Source organism: Lampris incognitus, chromosome 18 (genome assembly GCF_029633865.1).
Source record: "Lampris incognitus isolate fLamInc1 chromosome 18, fLamInc1.hap2, whole genome shotgun sequence".
Classification (NCBI taxonomy): domain Eukaryota; kingdom Metazoa; phylum Chordata; class Actinopteri; order Lampriformes; family Lampridae; genus Lampris; species Lampris incognitus.
The window spans coordinates 43,483,929-43,499,110 of NC_079228.1; the positions used below are offsets into that span (position 1 = coordinate 43,483,929).

A 15,182-nucleotide genomic window follows, 5' to 3' on the forward strand; every position below is an offset into this window, starting at 1 on the left:
GAGCCAGACACAATAACATGATGCATCACAGCAGGAGCCAGACATAATAACATGATGCATCACAGCAGGAGCCAGACACAATAACATGATGCATCACAGCAGGAACCAGACACAATAACATGATGCATCACAGCAGGAGAAAGACACAATAACATGATGCATCACAGCAGGAGCCAGACATAATAACATGATGCATCACAGCAGGAGCCAGACATAATAACATGACGCATCACAGCAGGAGCCAGACACAATAACATGATGCATCACAGCAGGAGCCAGACATAATAACATGATGCATCACAGCAGGAGCCAGACATAATAACATGATGCATCACAGCAGGAACCAGACACAATAACATGACGCATCACAGCAGGAGCCAGACATAATAACATGATGCATCACAGCAGGAGCCAGACATAATAACATGATGCATCACAGCAGGAGCCAGACACAATAACATGATGAATCACAGCAGGAGCCAGACATAATAACATGATGCATCACAGCAGGAGCCAGACATAATAACATGATGCATCACAGCAGGAGCCAGACATAATAACATGATGCATCACAGCAGGAGCCAGACACAGTAACATGATGCATCACAGCAGGAGCCAGACACAGTAACATGATGCATCACAGCAGGAGCCAGACACAATAACATGATGCATCACAGCAGGAACCAGACACAGTAACATGATGCATCACAGCAGGAGCCAGACACAGTAACATGATGCATCACAGCAGGAGCCAGACACAGTAACATGATGCATCACAGCAGGAGCCAGACATAATAACATGATGCATCACAGCAGGAACCAGACACAATAACATGACGCATCACAGCAGGAGCCAGACACAGTAACATGATGCATCACAGCAGGAGCCAGACACAATAACATGATGCATCACAGCAGGAACCAGACACAATAACATGACGCATCACAGCAGGAGCCAGACATAATAACATGATGCATCACAGCAGGAGCCAGACACAATAACATGATGCATCACAGCAGGAGCCAGACACAGTAACATGGTGCATCACAGCAGGAGCCAGACATAATAACATGATGCATCACAGCAGGAGCCAGACATAATAACATGATGCATCACAGCAGGAGCCAGACATAATAACATGATGCATCACAGCAGGAGCCAGACATAATAACATGATGCATCACAGCAGGAGCCAGACATAATAACATGATGCATCACAGCAGGAGCCAGACATAATAACATGATGCATCACAGCAGGAGCCAGACACAGTAACATGATGCATCACAGCAGGAGCCAGACATAATAACATTATGCATCACAGCAGGAGCCAGACATAATAACATGATGCATCACAGCAGGAGCCAGACACAATAACATGATGCATCACAGCAGGAGCCAGACACAGTAACATGATGCATCACAGCAGGAGCCAGACACAGTAACATGATGCATCACAGCAGGAGCCAGACACAGTAACATGATGCATCACAGCAGGAGCCAGACACAATAACATGATGCATCACAGCAGGAGCCAGACACAATAACATGATGCATCACAGCAGGAGCCAGACACAGTAACATGATGCATCACAGCAGGATCCAGACATAATAACATGATGCATCACAGCAGGAGCCAGACATAATAACATGATGCATCACAGCAGGAGCCAGACATAATAACATGATGCATCACAGCAGGAACCAGACACAATAACATGATGCATCACAGCAGGAGCCAGACATAATAACATGATGCATCACAGCAGGAGCCAGACACAGTAACATGGTGCATCACAGCAGGAGCCAGACATAATAACATGATGCATCACAGCAGGAGCCAGACATAATAACATGATGCATCACAGCAAGAGCCAGACACAATAACATGATGCATCACAGCAGGAGCCAGACACAATAACATGATGCATCACAGCAGGAGCCAGACACAGTAACATGATGCATCACAGCAGGAGCCAGACACAGTAACATGATGCATCACAGCAGGAGCCAGACATAATAACATGATGCATCACAGCAGGAGCCAGACATAATAACATGATGCATCACAGCAGGAGCCAGACACAATAACATGATGCATCACAGCAGGAGCCAGACACAATAACATGATGCATCACAGCAGGAGCCAGACATAATAACATGATGCATCACAGCAGGAGCCAGACATAATAACATGATGCATCACAGCAGGAGCCAGACATAATAACATGATGCATCACAGCAGGAGCCAGACATAATAACATGATGCATCACAGCAGGAGCCAGACATAATAACATGATGCATCACAGCAGGAGCCAGACATAATAACATGATGCATCACAGCAGGAGCCAGACACAATAACATGATGCATCACAGCAGGAGAAAGACATAATAACATGATGCATCACAGCAGGAGCCAGACACAGTAACATGATGCATCACAGCAGGAGCCAGACACAGTAACATGATGCATCACAGCAGGAGCCAGACACAGTAACATGATGCATCACAGCAGGAGCCAGACACAGTAACATGATGCATCACAGCAGGAGCCAGACATAATAACATGATGCATCACAGCAGGAGCCAGACACAATAACATGACGCATCACAGCAGGAGCCAGACACAGTAACATGATGCATCACAGCAGGAGCCAGACACAATAACATGATGCATCACAGCAGGAGACAGACACAGTAACATGATGCATAACATGCTTCAACTTTATTGTAATAGTGAGCGTGAGGAGAAGCACCTGATATAAAGGAAAGTGTTACACTCTCTTTAACAAGCTGTTCCTTCTAACAACACTCACTTCACATCTTGCTGTCCCACAGCAGAGTTCATATTTAGATCGTCACCAGTGACACCGGTACAGATTCAGGTTTATAGAGGTTCAGATGCAGTGCTCTATCAAAGATCGCCACCTGGTGGTCTACATAAATAAATCTCTCATTGAAAGAGTGACAAATGTGACTTTATATTTTTTTCTGTTTGTCAGAAGAACTCCAGTGTTCTGGAAAAATACCTTCAGTTAGACACTGTCAGTCTTCAGATAAAGGACAGACAGACACCGAGGACAGAACAGCCTTCAGACTTGTTCAATATTATTGCTATTTTAAATTATATAAGTTTAAATATATATGTCAGACACCTTCATGTATACAGTATCTGTTTCTGTCTCAGATACAAGCAGCACCAGTGTGGAAGCTGGACAAGATGGTAACGTAACACAAAGCTCTCGCTCTCTCTCTCTCTCTCTCTCTCTCTCTCTCTCTCTCTCTCTCTCTCTCTCTCTCTCTCTCTCTCTCTCTCTCTCTCTATCTCTCTGTCTGTTTATCAATCTCTCTCTCTCTCTCTCTCTCTCTCTCTCTCTCTCTCTCTCTCTCTATCTGTGTGTGTGTGTGTGAGCCTGTCTATCTCTCATTCTATATACCTTCATCCACCCAATCAAATGGATGTCTTTTTTTCCCCCAGCAGCCAATCATATCCCTGGACCTGGTGAGTAACTGATCTTTTTTGTTTTCACATTGTGTGTGTGTGTATGTGTGTGTGTATCATTCACCAACTTTTCAAGAAGTACTTGCAGCCATCAACTCCCTCAAGAACAATAAGTCCTCTGGAAGTGATGGTGTCTCAGCAGAACTTCTAAAACAAGGAGGATACTTGTGTACCGAAATGATCTATCAGTACATCTCGCAGGTCTGCGACAGGACATTGTCCCTCAACAATGGAGGAATGCTAAAATTGTCACCCTGTACAAAAACAGGGGTGACAAGTCCATCTGTGGCAACAATCATAGCATATCCCTGCTAGCTGTTGCAGGCAAGGTACTAGCAAAGGTTATGCTATGCAGGATGGTGATGCACTTGACAGAACATCTGCTGCCAGAGCAACAGTGCAGTTTCAGGAAGAACAGGAGTACTGTGGCTATTACATTACAGTCATTTAGCCGATGCTTTTAGCCAAAGTGACTTACAATAAGTGCATCATTTAACGTTGGAAATCAGGGGAACTACTAGTCATCAGAGGTCATATGTGCATCTAAACAAGCATCTAAGAGCAAAACCAGTGTTAAAGTAAAAGTGCAAGAAAGAGATTTTCTTTTTAAATGAGTGAATACAATAAGTGCTAAGAGCAAGTAACAGGGTAGTAGTTCTTGAAGAGGTGAGTTTTCAACCTGCGCCAAAAGATGGGCAGTGACTCCACTGTCCTGACATCAGTGGGGAGTTCATTCCACCACTGTGGGGCCAGGACAGAACAGAGCCGTGACCGGGTCGATCGGCAGCTGGGGCCTCTGAGCGACGGGGCAACCAGGTGTCTTGAGGGAGCAGAGCCAAGTGGTCGGGCGGGGATGTAGGGCTTGACCATGGCCTGGAGATAGGAAGGAGCTGTTCCTTTCACTGCCCTGTAGGCGAGCACCAGAATCTTATACTGGGTGCGAGCAGCTCCTGGGAGCCAGTGTAGGGACATGAGAAGGAGAGTTGTGTGGGAGAATTTAGGGCGGTTGAACACCAGCCGAGCTGCAGCTTTCTGAACAAGCTCCAGAGGTCTGATGGCCGACGCCGGGGCGCCAGCAAGGAGGGAGTTGCCGTAGTCACGCTGGGAGATGACCAGAGCCTGGATGAGCACCTGTGCCATCTCGTTGGTGAGGAATGGCCTTATCCTCCTGATGTTATAGAGGAGAAATCTGCAGGAGCGAGCAACCAATGCAACGTTTGCAGCAAACGACAGTTCGTTGTCCAGGATCACACCCAGATTCTTCGCAGTCCGAGTTGGCGTCACCACGGTGTTGTCAATGGTGATGGCCAGGTCTCAGTGTGGGCAACCTTTCCCCGGGAGGAACATCAGCTCTGTCTTGTCCAGATTGAGCTTCAGGTGTTGTGTCACCATCCACTCCAAGGTGTCGGTCAAGCATGCAGCAATGCGTGTTTCTACTTGTGTGTCAGAGGGAGGAAAGGACAAGATCAGCTGAGTGTCATCGGCATAACAATGGCAAGAGAAGTCATGCGAGCGAATAACAGAACCCAGGGATGTCGTGTACAGGGAAAAAAGGAGAGGACCCAGAACTGAACCCTGTGGAATGCCTGTAGTCAGTCTGCAAGGCTCTGTCACAGATCCCCTCCATGTCACCTGGTAGGAGCGACCCATCAGGTAGGATGCAAACATTGAGAGTGCAGAGCCTGTGACACCAAGCCCCTCGAGGGTAGAGAGGAGGATCTGGCGGTTCACTGTGTCGAATGCAGCTGACAGGTCCAGGAGTATCAGGACAGAGGAGAGAGAGTTTGCTCTCGCAGAGTGCAGTGATTCTGTCACTGCAAGGAGGGCCGTCTCTGTCGAGTGACCCACCCTGAACCCAGACTGGTTGGGGTCCAGGAGGTTGTTCTGGTGGAGGTACAAAGAAAGTTGGTTAAAAACAGCACGTTCGAAAGTTTTGGATAGAAAGGGTAGAAGGGAAACTGGTCTGTAGTTTTTGATGTCAGAGGGGTTAAGTGATGGTTTCTTGAGAAGGGGGGTGACTCTAGCAATCTTGAAGGCAGATGGAAAGCATCCTGTCTGGAGGGAGGTGTTGATGAGGTGGGTTAGATAGGGAAGGAGTTCAGGTGCTATAGATTGAAGAAGTGGGGGGACCGGGTCAAGGGAGCAGGACTGGATTTGATGAGGTTGAGGACCTCGTCGGGGGAGAGGAGGGCGAGGTGTGATAGGGTGGGACGTGGAGAGGTGAGGGAGGGTGCAGAGGGTGGGATAGTGCTAGGAGCACTAACCAGGTGGTGAGAAAAGGAGGATCTGATGTCGTTTACCTTCTTGTCAAAGAAGTTAGTGAAGTCATCAGGGAGAAGGGAGGAAGTAGGAGGAGGAGGAGGTGGAAGTTGAAGAAGTGTAGAAAAGGTTTCAAAGAGTTTCTTAGGATTAGAGGCAGAGGATAGGATTTTAGAGCGATAGAAGGCAGCCTTAGCAGCAGAAAGGGAGGAGGAGAAAGTGGAAAGAAGAGATTGGAAGTTGAGAAGGTCCTCTGGGAGTTTGCCTTTTGTCCATTTGCGCTCTGACACTCTCAGGCTCCGTCTGTCAGTACGTCCTGAGTCGGACAGCCAAGGGGCAGGTGGAGTTGGGCGTGCAGGCCTGGAGGTGAGTGGACAGAGATTGTCCAGAGAAGAGGAGAGGGTAGAGAGAAGAAGATTGGTAGCAGTGTTAGGGGATAGGAGAGAGAGAAATTCAGGTGTAGGAAGGATAGAGGTAACGGAGGAAGAATGATCAGTAGCGGAGAGAGAGTGGAGGTGCCCACGGGTGGAAACCATGTGGGTAGGGGGAGGGGCTGAGGGGGGTTAGGAGAGGGAGAGAGAGTAGGACATGAAATAGTGGTCAGAGAGCTGGCGGGGAGTAACAGAGAGATTGGAAATAGGACAGTGTCTAGTAAAGATAAGGTCCAGCTGGTTGCTGGCCTTGTGGGTAGGAGGAGAGGGTGAGAGGTGAAGGTCAAAGGAGGAGAGGAAAGAGAGAAGAGGATCTAGCTTGTCAGTGTGGATGTTGAAGTCACCGAGAAGGATAAGTGCAGAGTCATCAACAGGGAAGTGTGAGACAAGTGTGTCAAGCTCCTCCAGAAACTCACCAAGGGGGCCTGGTGGGCGGTACACAACCAGATGGTGAGTTTGACTGGATAAGAGACAGTAACAGCATGAAATTCAAAAGAGGGCGGAGAAAATTGTGGAATGGAAACAAGAGAGTATTTCCATTTCAGGGAGATTAGCAGGCCAGTACCACCACCTCGCCTCCCAGCTCTGGGAGTGTGAGAAAAAGAGTACACATCAGACAGAGCTGCGGGTGTGGTAGTGTTTTCTGGCATGATCCAGGTCTCAGTTAGAGCAAGGAAGTTGAGGGAGAGCAAGGATATGATTTTCACAGTAAGACAGCTATAAGAAAAGTGCCACGAACAACATCAGGACCTTTTCATGACTTTTGTTGACCTCTCCAAAGCTTTAGACAATGTGAATCGAGAGCTACTTTGGAAAATCCTGAGAAAGTTTGGCTGTCCAAGCAAATCTGTGAACACTCTATCACAGTTCCATGATGGGATGGTGGCACGGGTGGCCATAGCAGGACAGGAATCAGTGCCCTTTAATGTATGCACTGGAGTGAGGCAGGGGTGTCTGCTGGCACTGGTACTCTTCAGGATTTATCTCCTATGTGTCACACAACTTTTTCATAAAGGTCTGGAAGACAGTAGTGGGATCACAATAGACTTTGGGCTAAATGGAAACCTCTTCAACATCCGAAGGTTCCACGCAACCACCAAGTTGTCTGCAGTGCAGGTCCTTCAGCTGCAGTATGTTGATGACTACGTTCTTGTAGTTCACACACCAGAAGACCTGCAAACTATCCTTGTCGCAGTTGTGAATGCCTACAGCAGGCTGGGTCTATCAGTCAGCGCCACCAAGACTGAGGTGTTATGCCAATGGAGGTCCAGCCCCCACCCACTATACCTGTCTACACTACAGAACACCAGCCACAGCCCCAGACTAAGGCAGGTAAACAGAGTATTGATACAAATGCAGCAGTAGCTGTTTTGTGTCCTCATAAGGCATGCAGGTCTGACTTTAATGTTTGTCAAATGAAAGAAGTATGACAGAGGCAGCTTTTTGATATGATACTCATCAAATTGAAGAGGGTCTAAAATGACACTGGTATTTAGATGTTTGACATTAGATGCAAATGGTAGACCTGAAGTTCATTTATCAGATTTTCTAGTCCAAAGATGGTAACTTTCACTTAGAACTTTTTTGCATTTAAGTGGCCAAATTTGAAAGACAGACACCCCTTCAAGTGGCAATGTGGAAGATTCTGGTTACACTTTCCCACCACAACACCAGAACACAGAACATTTGTTCTGCGTATCCTCTCTGGTGGACCAACCGCTGCTTGGTGAAGTAAAACATGTTACTTCCTGTGTTTGGGATTCATGGTGTTAATGTCGCCACAGACACACGTCCATATTACTGAAATACAACAGCTTTCATTTGTTGGCTGATAGGCTGATTCATTACTGTAGCACATCATTCGGTGACAAATAGAAACTTATCTCACATTTATTTAAGGAAGAATCTTAGAGATTTTTACTTAACAATGACCAGGGAATCATTTAAAATAGCCAAAGAACTAAAGTGATTACGTTTAGCAAGAAATAAAGCTGTGTGTCACTTGCATTACATCGCAATATAAGAGACTCTAAAACACTACAATGTGACCAAGGAACCCGTGGTGGTGGAGACTTCCATTTATTCAATGAAAAATAGGATTTTTCCCCCGTAGACAAACTACATTCAACAAACCGAATAAACCAGTTAAACCATTATGTCAGAGATAATAATTTCTGATGTCAAGAGGTGCTCATAGAAAACAGCACCAAAATGGAGCAGTCAGCTGCATAAGAACAGTTTCTGCCAAACCCTGTTTACCTGTTTACAGAAACCGGACTGAAACTTTTCAAACATACCATTTCTTTCTACCACCTGTAAAAGATCCTGTCACACACAACTACACAAGCGCTAGCATGTTTGTGTAGTTCTGTTTATAAATGGGGTTGTGTGTGTTTGTACATGTGGCTTCCACTCATCCAGAGGTACAGCAGACATGATATTTACAGCACGCCAACGCCAGAAAAAATGCCATGAACAAAGGTAGCCTTTGTGGAGCAAACTATCAAGATATGGCTGCCCTGACAAAGACATCAGTACATTGAGGCTTCTGCATGACGACATGTCACTCACAGTGCTCAGCAACAGCAGCTCTGAGTCAGAGCCCTTCACTGTGTAAACTGTTTGTCACCTTTATTGCTGCCATACTCCACCTCATTGGCGAAGAACTGCCGTGTGGGATCCCAATTCCACACAGAACTGATGGCAGGCACTTCAACCTTAATAGGTTCAAGGCCAAGAACAAAGTCTGAAACACCACCATCATGGAGCTTCAGTATGTAGACGACAACAACATTGCAGCACACTCCGCAGAAGACCTCCAGGCCATTCTGAATGCATTTGCCAAGACATACACAGCACTGGGTCTAGTATTAAACATCAAGAAGACCCAGGTCCTATATCAACCTCCACCCAACCAGCCATCTCACCAGCCTACCATAAAAGTGGTAGGCTGTGAGCCTACCACTTTTCTCTCACTTCTCTCCTCAAAAGCTGACATTGACTGAGGTCAACCATCACCTGAGTTGTGCCAGTGGGGCTTATGCCAGACTCGGGGACAGAGTCTTTGAAGACCGAGACCTAAAGGCCCAAACTAAACTCCTGGTCTACAGAGCTGTTGTTCTCCCCTCTCTGCTGTATGGAGCAGAGTCATGGACCACCTACAGCAGGCACCTCAGAGCCCTGGAACAATACCACTAAAGATCCTTACAAAAGATCCTAAGTATCAGGTGGAAGGACAGACGCACCAAAATCAGCTTCTGGAAGAAGCCACCATGACTAACATCACCACCACATTAACGCAGCACCATCTCCGACAGACGGGCCATGTCATCCGCATGTCCAACACAAGTGTCCCCAAACAGATCCTGTAGTCCCAGATGAAGGAAGGTAAGTGAGCTCCCAGTGGGCAAAAGAAACATTTCAAGGACAATCTCAAGACAAGTCTGAAGAAATTCAACATCACATCGAGTAACTGGGAACATATTGCACTGGATAGGCACTCCTGGAAGAAATCGGTGCAGGAAGGAACTTCACGTCATGAAATGGAACTCCATTGTGACGCAGAGAAAAAGCGACGGCAGCGCAAGGAGAGAGATTAAAAGGCTCAACCACCACCACTTACCCCTGTCCACACTGCACCAAAGTGTGTGGATCGTGGATTGGCCTATACAGCCATCTGAGGACCCACAAGTAGACAACCCAATGGAGAGGACAGTCATACTCACTTTCAGTGACCACCAATGACGACGATGATGAAGTTGTGTGTGTGTGTGTGTGTGTGTGTGTGTGTGTGTGTGTGTGTGTGTGTGTGTGTGTGTGGGTACTAACGGGCTCATGGACTGTTTCAGATGTCACTGTTGGGAGCAGCGCTGAAGAAGATGGTGAGTTTACAGCTCAGCACAAACATACACAGAATGTGATGCAACAGTCTTTATACCATACTCTAAAGTGAAGATTCACTATGAAGAACTACTCAGAAAATGAACAGATGTATTAAAGCATATCCTAACACTGTGTGGCCTGTTAGTGGTGATCATAGAAGACATCATTCTACGCCGTCATGAACCTTGTTACCCATCTCAAAGGAAACACCTCTTACTTAACTAGCTAAACCAGTATCATTTACTAAATCAGCTAAAACAGAATCATTTACCAAACTAGCTAATCCAGTACCCCTTAACTACCCAAAATAACACAATTGACTAAACAAGTTAAACCAGCATCATTTGCTAAACTAGCTAATCCAGTATCTCTTAACTACCTCACCTAGCATCATTGACTAAGGTAGCCAAACCACCATGATTTACTAAACTAGCCAATCCAGCATGATTTGCTAAACTAGCCAATCCGGCATCCGTTTACTGTTATAATTAATTAATTAGTTAATGCATCATCCTTTACTAAACAGACTAACCTGCATCATTTAGTAAACTACCTAAACTAGCATCATTTACTAAACTAGCTAATTCATTAAACTAGCTAATCCATCATCCTTTACTAAACTATCTAAACCAGCATGATTTACTGCACTATCTCATCCAGCACCCTTTCATGACTAGCTAAACCAGTATCATTAAGTAAACAACTGTAGTAGACTTGGTTATAGACAAGGGGAGTAGGGAGATTAGAGTAAAATTAATGTATTGTATCCCCTTGGGGGTTTTAGTAGATTAAAAAATGCATTGCTGTGCACCTGCAACATGTTCTGTTTTATTTGTCTTTACTCTCCTTCCAGTGAACAGTAGAAGCGAAGCCAAGTTTGTGACGTGTCTCCAACTGTCCATGAGATTCTTTATTTCGTCCACGTTGCAACGCTCGATCACTTTGGTGGCAGCGGTGGGATTCATTTGAAATCGATATCGATCGGATTTGGTTTCCATTATTCGTTTTCTTGAGATAGACTAGTTTAGTCAAAGTGTTTGCTAGGTCGCTGGTAGCCATCGTGAGCCCGGTGTGTCATAGCGCTTTTGTGGGATACTAGAGAAACATGTCTAAGGTCTCAGCTGAGCAAGCGTGTGAGCAAGCGTGCCAAATCTGTGACTGGCCATCTGTGTTCAGTGACATTAATGAAGAGCTGGTGTGAGCAGTGCCAAGCACGCCAGACACACCGCTCCTCTGGGCCTCCACATCGAGCACCAATGGGAGGGTCTCCTACAACCCATCCATTTGAGAGAGTGATAGCCAACATTGTTGAGATGCCAGTGACAAGTAAAGTAAACCAGTATGTGCTCGTAGTCAAGGGTATTTCACCAAATTTGTCAATTTATATACTCTGCCCAATCAGACAGCACAAACAGTGGCGCGGTACCTCTTTGAAGACTATATGTTAGTAGTGCACGGTGTGTCGGAGCATTTGCAGTGATCAGGGCTGCCAGTTTTGAAGCAGACGTTGTGCAGGGCCTCTGTCAGATGCTAGGGATCACAAAAATGTGCATCACTCCTTACAGTCCAAAATCAGATGGAATGACGCAACATTTTAACAGGACTTTAATTGATAAATTTGCGAAGACTCTACTGGACTGTGGAGGTGAGTGGGATTTCATTAGATTAGATTGGGTTGTTTAATTAGCCACATGACCAAGGCCTGTGGAATTTGTTTTCAGTACACGTTAAACTCTGAAGCACAATACATCCATGGACAACAGCAGACACTCCACGTATTATCTCAAACAATACAGTTACACAATAACAGAAACAAACATATCATGCACAACATTCAGGTGAATGGTGGTGTGCATGCCAGTGGTGTGTGAGGAGGGACTGTAGGAAGGAATTCAGAGTCCTGATGTCTAGGGGAAAAAACTGTGAAGCGTTCAGTCTTAGTGGACAGTGAGCTGTAGCGTCTCTCTGAGGGAAGGAGCTGGAAGAGGTGATGAGCAGGATGTGAGGGGTTAGACATGATCATCTTTGCTTGCTTTACAGTCTGGTTAGTATGTAGAGATTCAACTGAGGGGAGTGGGTTGCCTGTGATTTTGGATGCCTTGTTGACAATCCGCTGCAGTATTTTCCGTGTTTGTCTGTCCGTGCCGCCGTACCATACTGTAATACTAAAATACTGTAATAGAATATGTTATGATGCACTCGATTATGGCTGAGTAAAACAGAACGAGCAGATGATGTCTGATACGGTATTTTTTAAGCTGCCTAAGAAAGTAAAGTCGTTGTTGAGTTTTTGCAATGATGTGTTCAGTGTTAATTTTCCACTTCAGGTTGTTGCTGATGTATGTTCCAAGGAATTTAAAAGAGTCGGTGGTGGTGATGGGGCCTCCATTAATTTGTATGGGTGTTTTGGGATTCGGCATGCATCAGAAGTCAATAATGAGTTCTTGGGTTTTGGCTGTATTAAGCAGAAGGTTGTTATATGCATGTCTGCATGTCCTCTCTCACCACATCCATAAACCTCTTTGGCCTTCCTCTTCTCCTCCTCCCTGGCAGCTCCATATTCAGCATCCTTCTCCCAATATACCCAGCATCTCTCCTCCACACATGTCCAAACCATCTCAATCTTGCCTCTCTTGCTTTGTCTCCAAACCGTCCAACCTGAGCTGTCCCTCTAATATACTTGTTCCTAATCCTGTCCTTCTTCATCACTCCCAATGAAAAGCTTATCATCTTCATCTCTGCCACCTTCAGCTCCGCCTCCTGTCTTTTCATCAGTGCCACTGTCTCCAAACCATACAACATAGCTGGTCTCACAACCATCTTGTAAACCTTCCCTTTAACTCTTGCTGATACCCTTCTGTCACAAATCACTCCTGACACTCTTCTCCACCCACTCCACCCTGCCTACACTCTCTCCTGCACCCCCTGTTACTTTGGACAGTTGACCCTTAGTATTTAAACTCATACACCTTCATCACCTCTACTTCTTGCTTCCTCACCATTCCAATGTCCTCCCTCTCATTCATGCATAGGTATTCAGTTTTGTTCCTACTGGCTTTCATTCCTCGTCTCTCCAGTGCATACCTCCACCTCGCTGGGCTCTCCTCTCCTCATCAAACCATACAGCTACTCGCTGATCACCACCTCCCCTCTTAACCTAGCTTCTATTACTCTTCCCCATATCTTCATGCTGTGGCTGATCAACTTTATACCTCTGTAGTTGTTACAGTTCTGCACATCACCCTTGTTCTTGAAAATCGGTACCAGTATGCTTCTTCTCCACTTTTCAGGCATCCTCTCACTTTCCAAGACTGTGTTAAACAATCTAGTTAAAAACTACACTGCACTCTCTCCTAAACATCTCCATGCCTCCACAGGCATGTCATCTGGACCAACTGCCTTTCCACTCTTCATCCTCTTCATAGCTGCCCTCACTTCCTCCTTGCAAATTCACTGCACGTCCTGATTCACTATCCCCACATCATCCAACCTTCTCTCGCTCTCATTTTCTTCATTCATCAGCCCCTCAAAGTACTCCTTCCACCTTCTCAGCACACTCTCCTCACTTGTCAGCAGATTTCCATCTCTATCCTTCATCACCCTAACCTGCTGCACATCCCTCCCAGCTCGGTCCCTCTGTCTAGCCGATCGGTACAAGTCCTTTTCTCCTACCTTAGTGTCTAACCTCTCATACAACTCACCATACGTCTTTTCCTTTGCCTTTGCCACCTCTGTCTTCACTTTACGCTGCATCTCCTTGTACTCCTGTCTACTTTCTTCATCTCTCTGACTATCCCACTTCTTCTTTGTCAACCTCTTCCTCTGTACACTTGGCTGTATTTCCTCATTCCACCACCAAGTCTCCTTGTCTTCCTTCCTCTGTCCTGATGACATACCAAGTACCTTCCTAGCTGTCTCCCTCACTATTTCTGCAGTGGTTGTCCAGCCATCTGGCAACTCTTCACTACCACCCAGTGCCTGTCTTAACTCCCCCCTAAACTCCACACAACAGTCTTCCTTCTTCAACTTCCACCATTTGATCCTTGGCTATACCTTCACTCTCTTCCTCTTTTTAGACTCCAAAGTCATCCTACAGACCACCATCCGATGCTGCCTAGCTATGTTCTCCCCTGTCACCACCTTGCAGTCTCCAATCATTTTCAGATTGCACCTTCTACATAAGATATAGTCCACCTGTGTGCACTTTCCTCCTCTTATACGTCATCCTGTGTTCCTCCCTCTTCTTGAAATATGTATTCACCACAGCCATTTCCATCCTCTTCACAAAATCCACCACCATCTGTCCTTCCACATTTCTCTCCTTGACACCATACCTACCCATCACCTCCTCATCACCTCTGTTCCCTTCACCAACATGCCCATTGAAGTCCGCTCCAATGACCACTCTCTCCTCCTTGGGTACCCTCTCCACCACGTCGTCCAACTCCAGATATTTTCTTTCTCTTCCATCTCACGCCCAACTTGCGGGGCATACGCGCTGATAACATTCATCATCCCACCTTTGATTTCCAGCTTCATACTCATCACTCTGTCTGACACTCTCTTCACCTCCAGCACACTCTTGATATACTCTTCCTTCAGAATTATCCGTACCCCATTTCTCCTCCTATCAGGACCATGGTAGAAGAGTTTGAACCCACCTCCGATGCTACTGGCCTTACTCCCCTTTCACCTGGTCTCTTTCACACACAGTATGCCTACCTTTCTTCTTTCCATCAAATCACCCAGCTTTCTCCCTTTACCGGTCATAGTGCCAACATTCAACGTTCAGACTCAACTCCACACTCCTACCCTTCCTCCTCTCCTGCTGCTTCTAGACCTGCCTTCCCCCTCTCCTTCTCTTTCGCCCAACAGTAGCATAGTTTCCACTGGCCCCCTGCTGGCTAATAAATAAATAATAAGCAAATAAATGTATAAATAAATAAATACGCATCCTTTACTAAACTACCTAAAACATAAAATTAACATCATGCTTTAACTAATCTAAATCAGCGTCATTTACTTAACCAGTTGTTAGTGGGCTGTGTACATGTGAGTGTTTGTTGGCATGTCATTTTATCAGTGAGCACCTCCCCTCAATGATGCT

The 15,182-nt window shown here is 45.9% G+C and overlaps 1 protein-coding gene across 2 annotated transcripts in view; it reads left to right on the forward strand.

Annotated features, from left to right (window-relative positions):
• The window catches only part of si:ch211-133n4.6 (uncharacterized protein LOC797776 homolog), a 90,235-nt gene that overhangs the window by 66,457 nt on the left and 8,596 nt on the right, over positions 1-15,182 (forward strand). Inside the window, exons 6-8 of one of the 2 annotated variants that reach the window (XM_056298840.1) lie at positions 3,189-3,224; positions 3,480-3,503; positions 10,042-10,074. In XM_056298840.1, coding sequence (XP_056154815.1) covers positions 3,189-3,224; positions 3,480-3,503; positions 10,042-10,074 — 93 coding nt within the window. The remainder of the gene's footprint in view (positions 1-3,188; positions 3,225-3,479; positions 3,504-10,041; positions 10,075-15,182) is intronic. The other variant, XM_056298841.1, reaches the window with a different exon arrangement.